Genomic DNA, 17,288 nt, shown 5'->3' on the forward strand with positions numbered 1-17,288 from the left:
ACTACTACTACCATTGAGCAATCTTTGTTTATGCAGTGAGGGAGCTACCTCAGATGGCAGCTGCTGAGGGATGGAGAGTGGACATTGCTGGGGGAGTCACCCCACCGCCTTGTGGGCCCTGTGTGTGGTGGAGCATTTAGCCTATCACCAGTGTTGAGGTAAGATGCAACTTCTGGTCTAGTCAAAAGGGAGAGGCGCCATTTTCTCCTCTACCACCATTGACGTAAGCCAGCCCTGCTCTACATAAGTAGTTTTAAAACTTCCCAGTTCCTGGGTTATCTTTTGTCAGAATTGTCTCATCTTTGCTATGGGATACCAGCTTGTTGCAAGGGATTCTGGGATATGTTCCATGGAACACAAGTTCATGCAAGGTCCTCTCAGGTCTGTCCTTGCAGTTAAGAATTACAGGAGAAGACTGGTAGTGAAGAAGCTATCTTTTAGTAAAAGTCCTCACCAAGATACCCCCAATAAGCTTTTGAGGTGCTCCAGGTAATGGTTTTGCAGGCCACTGGCTGAAGCGAAGGCTCCTTGCTTCTCTCTGACCTCTCCTCACGCATCAAATGCGGCAGTCCTTTGATCATCCCTCAAGAGATTATGCATACCAGATGAGGCCAATCCAGTGCCAAATCCAGTATGTCTCATTCCTTTTATGTCTTCCCTCCCTGCGTAAGAAGAAAAATCTGTAAAATGTCGCTAGCTGGTTTGGAGTTGTAATGTGCTACATTTTCAGGACTTTCAAAACAGATGCATGCAGATTATTCAAGCTGTTTTGTCAAATTATTATTTAAAAAATCAGATTTAAATAATAACGGAAATGGATCATCACACTGACATACAGCAAAGTGAACATTTATTCATGTATATAACATTATATACATGTTGTCCTTGGGCTCTTTAAAAGTTCCCCGCCAAAGGATCTAAAAATGAATCAAAATCAGAATCTAGGATGTCATAGGGAAAATGCAGTTACTGCTTTCATTTCTTTCCTGAAATAAATCTGCCCATCCCCTTAGTTATTCCTAGAGTTTTTGCAGAGCTCTTTGTGGTTTAGGTAAATTTATATAGATTTATTGAATTTGGTACAATGCTTACACGTGATGCAACTTGGTTCATACATTGTTCCATATTTTGCAATGTTACAAAATCACAGAATTTTAGAGTTGCAAGGAAGCTTGAAGGTCATCTGGTCCAGCCCCCTGCTCTTTATCATTCACCCCAAAATAATGAATTTTAACCAAAATGTCTGCCTCCAGGCATTTTGTTACATGCCAAAAGCACACAAGCACAGACTTAAGTATACACACGCGTGCATATGTGTGTTTTTGCTTTTCTTTCTTTTGGCTTATATACTTGCATTTTCTTTTGATCTAAAGGCACAGTCATATCAGCTACTGTGTCCCTGTTGTGGTGAGTTCAAAAGTCAAAATTAGTTGTCCTTAAATCCTATTATCAATTGGGAGTAAAGCAACAAGCAATAAGATGTCAGAACTGGGGGTGGCTTACAGGCAATCTATTCTTCCCTGATTCTTTTGTAAGTAACTACTTCTAATAGTTTTTCTCAGGCTCCTCCAGTCAGTATTCATTAACCTCATGAGAGGGTTGCCATATTTAAAGAAAAGTTGTTGAGCTTCTGGTTCTGTAGGCAAAAACCTGGGCATTTTGCCAGACACTAATTTCACCGTTTGAATCCCAGACATGCCCAGGAAATTCTGGATGTATGGCAACCATACCTCATCATGGCCACATCTAAGTCTCTACCCAGGATGGATTTGTTTGCCAGGATTAATAAACCTTAAGTTTCTTTATTATTTCACCAGCAGTCATACCAGACGATATAATTCTGCACTTTGCTGCAAAATATATACACCAAAGCCTAGCACTAACATATCCCCAAATAATGAGGGAGTTTTCAAGTTCCCCAGCATGGTACAGTCTAGTAACAGTTAAATCAGGCCCAGTCGAGCAGACTTTGGATTTGGAAAGAACTGGATTATCAGATATGGATCTCCCCAAATATGCTACAGTTTTTCCTAGCAGAGATTCAGCCATTGAGTTTTGCCTTCATGCTTAGTTGCTCAGGCAGCACATCACCAAATGCTGTGATGTTTAGAATGGAGGCTGAGGAGAACAGATGTCTTTCTCATTCTCCAGCTACACTTGTTGTTATACCACTGATCACTAGCTGCCATGCCAAGGAACTATTCGGGAGGGGAGGAAATCCTGGGAAACAGAGAAGCAATGCAAGGCAAACCTATGTCCTGCATGCTGAAGAGTTGAATCTGCCTTTAGGAAATCGCCATATTGATATCAGTCTCAGTATGGTGTAGTGGATAGGGGCTGGACTTAGAACTAGGGAGATTAGGTTCATCTCAGCCATGATGCTCAGTGGGTGACCTTAGGACAGCTTCCCCCAACCTGGTGCTCTTCAGATGTTGGATGATAGCTTTCATCATCTCTGACCATACATTGTATTAGCTGGGACTGATAGCTCCAGCAACATACTTCCCATACCTGTAGAAAGAGAAGAGTTTCCCCTCCATCTCTTTAGGTATACAGTTGAGGGGGGGTAACTTTGCAACCATGAAGCTGCAAAGATGTCACATTGGTTGGGGCTGATGGTAGCTGGAATCCAAACCATCGGGAGGACATCAGGTTTGGGGAAGGCTGAGCTTAGGCTGGTCACCATGTCTCTCTTTTTTCTATAAATATTTTTTATTCATTTTCAATGAAATCCTCCAATTAACAACAAATCCAATCCAATCATTCCAAATTACAATAATAATGTTGTTGTTGTGTAGTCGTTTAGTCGTGTCCGACTCTTCGTGACCCCATGGACCAAAGAACGCCAGGCACCTCTGTCCCCTTCATGGATCACTGCCTTGCCGTGGCGAAGGGGCTTGAAGAACTCAGAGAAGCTATGAACTATGCCGAGCAGGGCACCCAAGATGAACAGGTCATAGTGGAGAGCTTTGACCAAACGTGATCCACCTGGAGGAGGAACCGGCAAGCCACTCCAGTATCCCTGCCAAGAAAACTCCATGGACAAAGACAATAATAATACCACCAATTATATATTACAATTACAAAAAATAACAATTCAAAAGCGGACTCCCCATGTTCCAGATGTCTTGAGATTTTGCCTTGATTAAAGTCTCTGCGTTCTTCGCTATTGTTCATTTCATAACTCTGATTTTAACCATCCTTATTTTCTCAAACCATCAGTAGCTGTTCTGTAACTCCCTGTCTCCCCCCCCCCACTCCCTTAAATTGTTAGCATACAAGAGGTATTTTTTATTCCATATTGTTGGCTTGTCACCATGTCTCAACCCAACTTACTATACAGAGTTGTTGGTGAAGAAAAAATGGAGAGTACCCTCTTTTTAATACCTTATCCAGACTCAGTTTTCCACTGCCATTTAGCTGCTACTGCCATACCTGCTACTTACAATTTCCTAATTTCTTCCCTCATCTCTTCTTCATTATCTACTGAAGATTGCAAGTGCTCTGAGCAACCCCTTGATCTGTATGGCACTTTGCATATGATTGGCATGACACAAGTGTTACACAGTTGTAGACAAAGTAATTGAACTTGACCAGAAATCAACGCTGGATGTGTCTCCTCTGCCTCAAGTGAATTCCAGCGCTATATGAAGGATGCAACAACTTTCCCCTTTCTCTCCTAGCAGGTATAGTATATTTTTCCAGGCACCCTTGCCTTTGCCAGCATCATTACTGTACAATGGTATCATTGCCTGGAGGCTTTGATCAAGGAACGTGGCCCTGCTATGACAGGCACATACACAAATAATAACAACAGTGGTTTCCTAGGCCAAAATATTGAAATATTATTGAAAACGTAACCCAACATGGCACCATGGACTTTCCAAGGCACCCCACCCTTCCCTTATCAAATGAAAGGGAGCCACACTGGTTCCCCCAAACACTCATTGCAGAACCTGAATTCATCCCCAAACCCAAAAGTACAAGAATAACCTCATTCCCTGAGTATTGCATGCCCTTCTTTATTGAACAATTTACATTCCTCTTTCTTTAAAGACCCGTTGGATAAGTTTCCCTTCCCCCACCCTAAAAGCAACAACCCCCATTCACTAAAACCCAACCCAAACCCCAACCACAATACCTACCCAGCTTCTATACCAGCTTAAAATCACCAGGAAAGGTGGGTCTTTTCCAACACCCCTGTGGCACTTCTAACTGAGAAATGGATGAACAGCAGTACAAGAAGCATTCAAGCTTGGCCAACACTGACTCCATAAATGTTTATGCTTCCTGGATGACGTCACAGGCAACTTCTATGCTGGATCAAAATTACACAACATGGAGACGTTACTCACAAAAAGGCAGAGGCCGATGCATTAACATAACCCCAAAGTTAATCTGTAGAACAGAGGTCTATTCATTCCCATGTATGACAACCAGCTAAACACATTCATGCTATGGTGAATTTGGAGGTCATGTATGAAAGCAGTACAGCCCTCTTCTCAAGCTCTGATTCTGCCTTGAATCAAGACGCTTGTTCTTTCCTTCCTTGACAATGCCCAAGTCTCAATATGTGGTTTCTCTGGTGACTTGGCTGGAGAAGGTATGGTTGCTGGAGATGCTGTTGGACTTCCGGTTGAACTTGGTCCTCTTCTTCTTCTTCCTCCATGGTAGGCACACAAACATGAGTGTGGAGAGGAAGATTTGGCGGAAGTTGGCAGAGACCAAGTTGTACAAGACTGGGTTGATGGCTGAACTGACATAGAAGAGGATGTTTGTCAGCATGTAGAAGTAGTGGTAGAAGTCAAAAAGGAAGCTAAGGGGAGAGAAGAAAAGGAGGGGCAAATGAGCAAGGAAAAAACCAGATGGCTGAGTTGTGTAACAACAAGTCATCGTGATAATTCATCATCATTTTAGAGCACATTTCTCTAAACATACTCTATTCAATTTTGCTAAATGTACAATTTTTTTCAAAGCATTCCCCCCAAATATAATGCTTTCTTGCCTGTTATTTTTGCTAATATATGTTAGGATAGTTCCGTTCCACCTTAAAAAGGGGACAGGCTGTTGTGAGTCACAGCCTACGTATTTCCTGCTCACAGGAAGTTTCTCTTTTGTATATAGCTGTTGTTTTTCTCTCTGTGCCTCGACACGCAGGCAGGCAGTCATGTTTTTTCCTTTGTTCTGACCAACGCTGAATAAAGTTGTAAATATGCTCTCCTGAGTGCATCTTTCGTTGTGCGAACTCTGCAAAAGGGCGTGCACCAGTTCTTGGAATGTGGACAGCTGTTTCTGAGGCTGGTGTCGCTAATTGACTGACACTGCGTATCTACGGGAGATTGATGGATCACCCGGAATCGCCGTGGAGGCATGATGGCCTTTGTCTCCCTGGCAGTATCCCAACATATATATGCATTTTTTTGCTCTAGTACATGCATATGTGTACACATTACTTGGCTGGAATTTCAAGGGACAAAGATTTGGCTTGGAGTCATGCACTGGGCCTGAGGTTGTCCCTTCTGTCTCCTTCAATGGAGAAGGAACCCTAGGAGAGCAAAAAGCTGAGATGGTGGATAAGCACATTCACACCTCTTGCTCAAACTTCCAGTGTCAGCTTCAGGGTCTAGCAACTTGGACTTCCTTTAAGAAGTTCTTGACCTTATGGATTTAGGGGCTATGAAACCTCCTAGTTCTATGAACTTGGCTCAGGGTTATTGGCTGGAGATGCAATCAGAGGGATCTGGATCACCAGAACTTCTTCCCTTGAAGGATGAGGGTAAAGGAAGACTGAGCCATTATCCAGTCAATACTTCCAGCAGGATGGCAGCTTTCCCCTGAGAGTAGCTGTCCTCTTCTAAGAGGCCAGGAGTCACCTCATTGGGTAGGGGAAGCAAGGCTGTTGGCCACTGTGATTTGCATTGAAACATACTGCAGTTAATGCACAGAATTAGGTTACTCACTCTGACCACTGATTTTCTGGCACATAGCAATACATAAGTCGCCGTACATGATACGGAAGCCAGCAGACAACAAAGGCAATCACAACAGCTCCTGCAATGGACAAAAATACCGATTAGTCTCTGTAGTCGGTGCAGTCTGCACTTTCGTTGCATTGCAAGGCAAGTTGATGATTTGCACCCCGTGCTATGTTAAATCAGTATCCCACAACCAGGAGCAAAAGCTGGCTCACCTAACTGTTTGCAATCATTGCAACAACACAAGTTCTGCATGAAAAAGATAGGAATGATTTTCAGCTTTCCACACTGGAGGGCTCTTATGCATGAAGGGGGACTTTGCTGCAAAGAAAGGAATGCAGATGGAAGGGGGAATAATGATTCAGTAGAGGAAGGGTGGGGAATTTGCATTTCCTTGAGGGTAATTTGTTGGGCCCACTCACCTGCAATGGGTCAAACTCGATCCAGTGGTGGGCTTGGGACCACAGTAAAAAATGATGTGGATCAGAGTGGATCCTGATGGTTCCTTTGTAGCCATGCATGTACCTCTTTTAAAGCCATCCAAGTTGGTGGCCATCAGTGCCTCTGGTGGGAGCAAATTCCGTAGTTTAATAATGTACTATGTGAAGAACTTAATTTTGTCTGTGTGGTGTAGCGCAATGGGCCAGTGCTTCTGTCTGCTGACCAGAAATTTGGTGGTTTGCTGTGGGTAGGATTCCTGCACTTCAGGGGGTTGGACTAGATGGCCCTTGGGGTCCCTTCCAACTCTGATTCTCTGATACTATGATTCAAGTCCATCATTCAGCTTAGAAAGCATCACTTCCTTTCTTTTTTGGGCATCACTGTTACCTCTCCCTCTGACAGCACTTCATGCCTGAGGACCACCTGTTCAGCAGGAGTTCAACCCAAGCCAGAAAACAAACAAACAAACAAACAAACAAACAAACAAACAAACAGCAAGCCCATCTGTCGTGTTGAGAAAGAAAACTGGACCATCCTTTGGAAACCTGCAGCATGACATGGCTGAAGACTGAGCTTATTTCCAATAAGCAGAAAAATCTATTTCGGAATCTGATCTTTTAATTTGTTAGGGCTTTGAAAACAACCTTCTCATCTGGAGGCAATAAGCTGTTTGAAAGACTTCTGTAATGATGGAATGGTATCATAGACATTTTGATATATGAGCGCTCTCCATGGTACTGAAAACAGCAGATAGTATTTTGCAGCTTAGAGCTGAAACAGCAAGACAGATAGGACTGGGTGAAACTATGGGTCACTAAATTGACTTAATATAACACAGAGATACTAAATATTACTGCAGGAGCTAGCTATAACCTATCAGACAACACCTGCAGCATTTGAGATGGCATTCTGCCTACCCCTTCTCCTAGTCGCACCATAAAAGTAAGTAGGGGAGATTCCAGCATCATTCTTCCCTAGAGTCAAGTGCATCACACCCCAGAAACCACAATGCAGAGCAGGTGAAACAAACTGTACAAAGAGTCAATAGCAGGCAAATTAAAAATCCCTACTCAGCCCCAAAGCAACCTATTAGATAATGACCCTGTATGATAGGTGTCAGGGGCTGGTCTGAATCGGATGCCAGAGGCTGGTCTGACTCTGAAGATGGAGGAATGCAGTCACAGACAGAGCAGCTTCTAACAGAGGGGGAGGGGAGGATCCCCCCTTGCTTTCCATGTTCCCAGAAGCAGTGAGACCAGCAGATTCAGAGGCTGCACAGTCAGGGGAAGAGCTGGACAGCTTTGAGATAGTAGCTAGGCAACCAGGAGGGAGGGAGTGCTTAGGAGATTTTTAATCTTTGTTGGAAGCTGCCCAGAGTAGCTAGGGAAGCCCAGCCAAATGGGCGGGGTACAAATAATAAATTATTATATTATATTCTTGAGAGTGGTGGAGAAGTCCCTCCCTCCCCCCAAACTCGGAGGACTGAAAGGATCAAGGAACAAAGGAAGTGCAGGGGAGGGACAGGTGGCTGATGGCATACTTTTTGCTGCAGAAGGGGAGGAGATTCAGAGTGAGCAACTGCCATCCGTGGGGAGGGTTGCTTAATGCTGCTCTCAGTATGTTGTCGTAAATAAAACGGACTATAAACCTGCCAGAGGCTCACTACTTCTTATCAGAAGCTACTGGAGGGAGGGGAAAACTCCTGTGCCTGCCAGCATACCTGACAATAGGTTAGGCTGAGAGGTAGTGACTAACCCAAGGTCTCTAACACTAGTTTCTCCATATGTGAATCATCAGCTTTGCATCCAGAAGGACCCAGGCTCAGTTCCCAACATCTGGGGATGTCCCTTGTCTGAAATCCTGGAGAGCTGCTGCTGGTTAGTGTGGACAATACTGAGATAGATGGAGAACTGGTTAGTCTCAAGGTAAGGAGGCATACTGCCTTCTATGTTTCAGGTCTGACCAACATTACAGGTACATGCTTTTCAACATCTATATGCAGCCGCTGGGAGAGATCACCAGGGGGGGTTGGGATGGGTGTCCATCAATATGTGGATGATACGCAGCTCTACCTCTCTTTCAAATCAGAACCAGTGAAGGTGGTGAAGGTCCTGTGTGAGTGTCTGGAGGTGGTTGGAGGATGGATGGCGGCTAACAGATTGAAGTTGAATCCTGACAAGACAGAAGTACTGTTTTTGGGGGACAGGAGGCAGGCAGGTGTGGAGGACTCCCTGGTCCTGAATGGGGTAACTGTGCCCCTGAAGGACCAGGTGTGCAGCCTGGGAGTCATTTTGGACTCACAGCTGTCCATGGAGGCACAGGTTAATTCTGTGTCCAGGGCAGCTGTTTACCAGCTCCAACTGGTACGCAGGCTGAGACCCTATCTGCCCGTGGACTCCAGAGTGGTGCATGCTCTGGTTATCTCCCGCTTGGACTACTGCAATGCACTCTACATGGGGCTACCTTTGAAGGTAACCTGGAAACTACAACTAATCCAGAATGCAGCAGCTAGACTAGTGACTGGGAGCGGCCACCGAGACCACATAACACCGGTCTTGAAAGACCTACATTGGCTCGCAGTACGTTTCCAAGCACAATTCAAAGTGTTGGTGCTGACCTTTAAAGCCCTAAACAGCCTCAGTCCAGTATATCTGAAGGAGCGTCTCCACCCCCATTGTTCTACCTTGACACTGAGGTCCAGCACCAAGGGCCTTCTGGTGGTTCCCTCACTGCGAAAAGCTAAGTTACAGGGAACCAGACAGAGGGCCTTCTTGATAGTGGCTCCTGCCCTGTGGAACGCCCTCCCACCAGATGTCATAGAGAACAACAACTACCAGACTTTTAGAAGACATTTGAAGGAAGCCCTGTTTAGGGAAGCTTTTAATATTTGATGCATTACTGTATTTTAATATTTTGTTGAAAGCTGCCTAGAGTGGCTGGGGAAACCCAGCCAGATGGGCGGGATATAAATAATAAATTATTATTATTATTCTAATAATTGTTTAGCCTAAAATAAAGAATGAGGCTGCAGTTTTGGTTTTGGCTCTCTGGGCTTTGCATCCCTGCTGCCACAGATCAAGGCTAAGGGCCAAATAGGCAAAGATCTACTTGGAGCCTTTATATTGAGGATATAAATGAGACTTGCATGGAACTGTCCGCAGAACTGTCTCCAAGGAGACCAAATCTCTCTCCCTCTTTGCACCTCCAAGTTTATCTCAGATACATCTAATTGCATGTCTCAATTTTTAATAGCAGTGCGATTGCATTGAATATTACAACATTACCATAAATAGGTTACTAATTGGTTATTTATTTTCTGAGTCATGGCAACTAATTTTATATACCAATAGGTAGATATAGAGTCTAATTGCAGAGAGGTTCTTTAAGAATATCAGAGGCCACAAACAAGCATTCAGATCTCTGCCAATTCATCCCAGTTCCTTCCTGTAGAGTTCCATGACAAGTCTGGAACAGGACAAATATTAAATTTCCATAATTTCTAAATCCTGATCCAAAAGTTCTGGCAGCCATTAGAAATTCTGCTTGACATTTCAAGGAATCAACTTACTATCTGTTCTTACATTAACAAGCATGACATATGATTGGCATCTCTACATTTCCAAGACTTTTTATTCCCCCCCCCCATGAATCCTTGATATTTCTGCCCTTAGCTGCTACTACCATCTTAATTTTTGCACGCAGAAAAAATGCACATAGCCCTAAAGACTACACAATCCATGATCCAGTGGGGTGTGTGAAAGGATGGGCATACATTCAGTGAACCATCTAGGCCACCTGTTAGTACCTCACATCCAGGTACAGGCACTTCAGAGAATGAACACTTTGCTGTGTCAGTGCCATGGGTTTGTTTGTTTGTTTCTTCCTGAGGAACTTGAGCAGATTTTTGGAGAACCAGATCCATATCAATGGTTCTTAGCTACGAAAGGTAAATGGCTCATCCATGTTTAGAAGCAGTCTACCACCAAATGGAGGCAAAAATGAAGAGAAAACATCTTGTTGCAGGAGTGCCTTGCTTTCAGAAGCACTCACATAGGCCATGGTGACATCTGTCCCCTTTCATCTTCTGCTTCCAGCTTCTTACAATCACAGGGCCTTCTCGGTAGTGGTGCCCACCCCGTGGAATGCCCTCCCATTGGATGTCGAGGATATAAATAACTATACAGCTTTCAGAAGACATCTGAAGGCAGCCCTCTATCGGGAAGTTTTTAAAGTTTGATGTTTTATAATTAATAATAATAATAATAATAATAATAATAATAATAATATTTTTTTATTTATATCCCGCCCTCCCCAGCCGAAGCCAGGCTCAGAGTGGCTAACAACAATAAGAGTAACACAGTTTACATAAAATCACAATCAATTAATTGAAATGCATTCTAAAATCAATTATTCTAAAATCAATTCAAAATCAAATTAATGGCAACCATTGGGCTAGAGTTCTATGAGGAATACCGAAGGAGGGGGTCAGACTGCGCCTTGGCCAAAGGCCTGGTGGAACAGCTCTGTCTTGCAGGCCCTGTGGAAAGATGTCAAGTCCCTTTTGTCTAGTCTCTTTTGACAGAGCATTCCACCAGATCGGGGCCACGGCCAAAAAAGCCCTAGCTCTGGTTGAGGCCAGCCTAACCTCCCTGTGGCCCGGGATCTCCAAGATGTTTTTATTTGAAGACCGTAAGGTCCTCCGTGGGACATACCAGGTGAGGCGGTCCCGTAGGTACGAGGGTCCTAGGCCATATAGGGCTTTAAAGGTTAAAACCAGCACCTTAAACCTGATCCGGTACTCCACTGGGAGCCAGTGCAGCTGGTATAGCACCGGGTGAATGTGACCCCGCAGCAAGGACCACGTAAGGAGTCCTGCTGCGGCATTCTGCACCCACTGGAGTTTCTGGGCCAGTCTCAAGGGCAGCCCCACGTGGAGTGAATTATTATGCTTTTATATTTGTTGGAAGGTACCAGAGTGGCGGGACGCGGGTGGTGCTGTGGGTTAAACCACAGAGCCTAGAACTTGCCGATCAGAAGGTCGGCAGTTTGAATCCCCGCAACGGGGTGAGCTCCCATTGCTTGGTCCCTGCTCCTGCCAACCTAGCAGTTCGAAAGCACGTCGAAGTGCAAGTAGATAAATAGGTACCGCTCCAGCGGGAAGGTAAACGGCGTTTCCGTGCGCTGCTCTGGTTCGCCAGTAGAGGCTTAGTCTTGCTGGCCACATGACCCGGAAGCTGTATGTCGGCTTCCTTGGCCAATAAAGCGAGATGAGCGCCGCAACCCCAGAGTTGGTCACGACTGGACCTAAGGTCAGGGGTCCCTTTACCTTTACCTTTACCTTTACCCAGAGTGGCGAGGTCAACCCAGTCAAATGGGTGGGGCACAATTATAGAATTATAGAATTGCAGAGTCAGAAGGGACCCTGAGGGCCATCTGGTCCAACCTCCTGCAATGCAGGATTATCTAATTAGATAATCTAGTTATCTTCATCCTCATCATCATCATCACATGTGGAAGCTCATTTTAGCTGCTAAGGCCAAATGCTATTGACAGACCACCCCTCCTAGGGTGGGCAACCTCAGGCCTCCCACCCTGATCCTTTGAACCTCTCCCCAGGCAACACCCTTCAATGGCCTTCTTCTAGGCCAGTGTGTGTACTTGAGCTCGGATAAGGCCTCTGGATGTCAACAGGGCTGTGAGGCAGCTTTGACTTAGGCCTTTAATCACACCGACTGCTACTGAGCATGTGACTGCATTTGTTCACATTCATCCATCCCTACCTTTGGCTCTCTTCCCTTCCTCCCACTGCTAAAACTTGGACTGTAAGCTCCTTGCAGCCATAGACCTACCTCTGTTTATTTGAAGAACTTCGCAAACCCTGACACACATTGATGGTGCTGGATGCAGAAGGATACATAAGAACTACAGCCACCTATAGGCATAATTTTCTGGGGCTCACACAAAATAAGTTTATCGCCTCCAAGGCAGGAAAAGGCGAGTAGCTCTTAGAAAACCAATGGCACCCCAGGTGAGTTCTTTGAAGTTTTCCCACTTGGGTGGTATTGGCAAATGAGCTGAAAGGCTACGATCCCAGGCGGAGCAACCTGTTTAATGAATTGCCAAATGAGCTTAATTCACAAACTGGCACAAGCCAATAAATTGTTTGGAATTGGATCTGCCTAATTAGTCTGGGGAATTAGCCTGGGGAAGGAAAGGGAAAAAAGTACAGACCTGTTTATTGACCAATAAAAGTTTTAAATCTCTCCAGAGCTACAGCTTTTTTTTGCTCAAGGGTTAGGGCTGATTCAGCTGTCCCCACAGCTATAATAATAATAATAATAATAATAATAATAATAATAATAATAATAATAATTTATACCCCGCCCATCTGGCTGGGTTTCCCCAGCCACTCTGGGCGGCTTCCAACAAAATATTAAAATACAATAGTCCGTCAAACATTAAAAGCTTCCCTAAACAGGGCTGTCTTCAGATGTCTTCAAAAAGTCTGGTAGTTGTTTTTCTCTATGACATCTGGTGGGAGGGCGTTCCACAGGTGCCACTACTGAGAAGGCCCTCTGCCTGGTTCCCTGTAACTTTGCTTCTCACAGTGAGGGAACCACCAGAAGGCCCTTGGAGCTACACTTCAGTGTCAGGCAGAATGATGGGGCTGGAGATGCTCCTTCAGGCATACTGGACCAAATCAGGTTAGGGCTTTAAAGGTCAGCACCAACACTTTGAATTGTGCTCGGAAACGTACTGGTCAATGAGGTTCTCACATGGCATCACACCCCATCTTAAGAACAGAATCCTGCTGGGCTGCAGGATCATGAGGAGTGTTTCTGTGCTTCAGAAATTATAGAGATAATATAAAATGAAAGTTGAAATGTTTGTGAGAAAGGAATGTGAAGGATTGTGTTTGCAAGAAAACCAAGAGTTTAGGACAGAATAAAACGTATACAGGAGCTATTGCTATAACAGTTGAGGATAAAGGGAGGGGACGATAAGAATGTTGCTATGCCTTGTGATTAAACCAGTAGAAGCTAGTAGAAGGAAGTTCTGCCATATTTAGACACATCTGTCCCTTTGCTTGTAAGTGTATAAGTATTTGTGCTTTTCCCTATTTTGTATGCCACTCCTCAGCTATTTGCAAACCCAAATAAATGTCCTGCTTGACTGGCAATTGGCTTCTGGATCTTATTGGCCATGCAGCCTGATTCCACAGGGTATTGGACCCCAATATTTCCCCAACATCTGCAAGAGTATTATCCATTTCCTAGGAAGAAATTGTGGCATTAATGTGAAAGCCTCCAATAGGCTCTGTTCTGGCTCTTACTTGTAAGTAAGAAATAGATGTTTATTCAGACACAGACTCAGGAGCAGACACAAAGCTCAAGGGTCACGGTTCAGGAGTTCAAGAGTAGAGCAAGAAGCTTGGAAGTGGATGGAAGCAACAAAGATGTCCCAACAAGTTTCCATGTCCCCCCCGCCAAGCTTTTAAAGATGAGTCATGGCATGAGGATCAGTGTTCCAGGATGATAGGAATTGTAGCCCAACAACATTTGGAGAGCTGAGTCCTGTTGCTAGGAGTGGTAGTTAGAGAGAGGGTGTGTGTCTGTAGAAGTGACATACTGTGATGGCCTGGGATTCAGACTCAGAGGCTGAACCTGAGGAATCCCAGCCTGCACAGGAGTCCCCACCTCCAGAACCAGCTGAGCCGGGGCAGGGGCTTGAACCTGAAGGGTCCTCACCTGTGCTGGGTCCTCAGGTGCAGGCACCAGCTGAGTTTGCTCTGGCTCCTGAGGTGATGGAGGACCTATTGCCTGCAGGTGCTCCACTCTCAGCCCCGTCAGGGGAAGCTGAGGTTGCCTCTGTGTCTGGTAACCCTCCAGCCTCTCCTGAACTGCAGAGGCTCAGGGCAGAGAGGCGGAGGGAACTAAGTTCCCGCAGGAGGAGTGCTCGCCTCCATGCCAGGAGAGGCGAGTCACCTGTGGACCGGGGCCGCCCTATGCCTCAAGGCAGATAAAAGCCACCCAGTCCCAGGTTGCGGGAGCAACATTGTTGGTAACCTGTTCCTGCCTGAACCCTGTCCTGCTCTTCTTCCAGAGTTCCTGACCTCACCCGATTCCCTGCCTTAGACCCAGCTTTAGTTTTGACAGACAGCCTCCATACCGCACCCTCGACCTTGGACTGGACTCGGACCTCACCACATGGTTAACCCTCGGGACCAGCACACATACCCTCTCAATATTATTCATTGGTTTCTGCTGACATTTCCCGTGCCAGGCAGGAATAACGATTGGAGTGTAGCAACCTGCTGGCAGCAGAAGGAGGGTGGGCATTATAATGATCACGGATGTTATACTCCCAGGGACAAGTGGAGCCAGAGCACTTGATAAGGTTTAGGGACTCTAGAACATAGGTCAATAAATGAGAGTCCTGGGTTACAAGTTAGTTCCAGGCCCAGCAAAATGATTTCTGTTCACTGGTTCCCTCCAGCAGAACTGCCAGATCCTCAGCTTTTCATTTAGACAGACAAGTAGTTTCTATTTCTCATTGTTGTACAGAAACAGTTTCTTTAAAAAAAATGAAAGCCAAGGAAGAGCCTGATAAGAGCTCAGCTGCCTAAGATATTCTATGTGGGCTTACACAAGTTATCTTGGTTCTACACTCCTTTTAAAAATTCATTTGCAATTTGATTTCAGGGCTTAATTTTGATGTTTTTAAAAAACTGTTTCAAATATGTTTTGCTGATTGTCTTAACTGCATGCTGAACTCAACAGGGGGCCAATCCTAGAAGGTAGGAAATGAACACAAAGTAATTTGGATTCATTATCCAACTTGTAATGACATTTGGGGCCACCTGAAGCAGACTTCAAAGACAAGTGGGGGGGGCACAGAGTTCTGACCTGGGCACAGTGTGGTTCAACATTTTTATAAATGACTTGGATGAAAGAATAGAGGGTATGCTCAACGCTGCAGATGACACCAAACTGGGAGGGGTAGCCAATACCTCAGAAGAGAGAATTGGGATTCAAGATGACCTTAACAGATTAGAGAACCAGCTAAAGCTAGCAAAATGAATTTCAGGAGGGTTCTACAAGTAGGCAGAAAGAACCAGCTGTACATATATAAGATGGGGGACACCTGGCTTGCCAGTAGCCCATATGAAAAGGATTTAGAGCTTTTAGTAGATCACAAGCGTAATATGAGTCAACAGTATGATGCAGCAGCAAAGAAAACTAATACTATTCTAGGCTGCATCAACAGAAGCATAGTGTCCTCATCAAGGGAAGGTCATAGTCCTGCTCTATTCTGCCTTGGCTAGAACACACTTGAAATACTGTGTCCAGTTCTGGGCACCACAATTTAAAAACGATATTGACAAGCTGGAATGTGTGCAGAGGAAGGGCACCCAAGACGATGAAGTGTCTGAAAACCAAGTATATTGCTTCCAGCCCTTTCGTGACATAATTAATAAATCAACACAATTTCACCACAGCAAAGAGTAAAAGGAATAACATGTTTTTTGGTGGAAGCCGAACTGTAGCAGAATAGAAGCAGGGCTGCCAAGAACGTGGATGAAAACGGAAATTGATGGCTTCTTAACCCCGTACCCAACACAGACTTGAGTCCTGTGTTCCCTGACCACAAGTTATTTCACATCCATGAATAATCATAGTTTAGAGGTCCCGGGCCCTAAGGAAGTCAGATTATTCTCCACCAGGGCCAGGGCCTTCTCAGTGGTGGCTCCGACCTGGTGGAATGCTCTGTCCCATGAGACCAGGGCCCTGCAGGATTTAACTTCCTTCCACAGGGCCTGTAATACAGAGCTATTCCACCTGGCTTTCAATTTGAACTTAGCCTGATCTTTTATTCCCCTTCCTCCCCCCCCCCCTTTTATGAAGATTACCCGTTCTGGGATCCCACAGCTAATTCTCCCCTGGTCTCCTCGCTGGCCCAAATTTAGCCAGCTAGCCCTGGTGATCATCTAACGTTTAATGGATGGATCCCCCCCCCCCAATTGATTTTTGAATTCTGAATTTATTGATATTCACATTTTATACTGTATTTTATGCTGGTTTTTTGTCGCATCAATTAAGTGTTTTAAGTTTGTTGTTAGCCACCCTGAGCCTGGTTTTCTGAACCGGGAATGGTGGGGTATAAATAAACATTTATTATTATTATTATTATTATTATTATTATTATTATTATTATTATTATCCATCCAGACGAACCACTATTCCCCATAGTCCCCCATTCTAGTGCAAGAGTTCTAGCTTAGCATATACACATCTATGTGGTGTATCTGGTGTTGAACTGGAGATCAGCATAGTTCCTCACACAAATACTTTGCAGTTTACTTTTCCTCCCTTTTTCTTTCATTCTCTATATTTGGTAGATCTGCGCTAACCAGCTGAAACTCTGTTGCCACGGAACATTTATCCAAAGGTGCAAATATGTAATTTTCAGTGCCGATAACAAACAATTAAGTCCCCCCCCCCCATTTTCTCTGGGTAACTAGCCCATGAGTGAGTAGTTACAGTGAGGCATGAGAGTATTTAGTGTATGATTTCACCTTGGTGGTCTTATGCCAATAGTGCCCAGACAATACTTCTTTTTCTCAATGGATTCTGTACAGCATTATGTGTGTGCTTTGATTTTTGGAGGGAGAAGGAATGTTGCAATTTGCTCCTTTAATAGCTTGCTGTATGTTACAGAGTTTAGATTGATTGAGCCTCCTTTGTGCATGACAGAGGAATAGAAGGCAGTTTTACTATTCTCCAGCCATCCATGCTCCCTGTAGGCTTTCAAATGTGCCAGCTGTAAGTCTTACTTGAAGTAAAACAGAGAGCTATCGCGGGGGGTGGGGAC

At 44.7% G+C, this 17,288-nt stretch overlaps 1 protein-coding gene across 1 annotated transcript in view; it reads right to left on the bottom strand.

The window, feature by feature from the left end:
• Positions 1-3,249: 3,249 nt before the first annotated feature.
• NTSR1 (neurotensin receptor 1) overlaps positions 3,250-17,288 on the bottom strand; it is a 114,768-nt gene continuing 100,729 nt past the window's right edge. The window contains exons 3-4 of the mRNA XM_081917120.1: positions 5,961-6,051; positions 3,250-4,816 (exon numbers count right to left, since the gene is read on the bottom strand). Of these exons, the coding sequence (XP_081773246.1) occupies positions 4,567-4,816; positions 5,961-6,051 (341 nt within the window). The 3' untranslated portion in view covers positions 3,250-4,566. The remainder of the gene's footprint in view (positions 4,817-5,960; positions 6,052-17,288) is intronic.

This window comes from Podarcis melisellensis (genome assembly GCF_964234715.1).
Source record: "Podarcis melisellensis genome assembly, chromosome: 6".
Taxonomy (NCBI): domain Eukaryota; kingdom Metazoa; phylum Chordata; class Lepidosauria; order Squamata; family Lacertidae; genus Podarcis; species Podarcis melisellensis.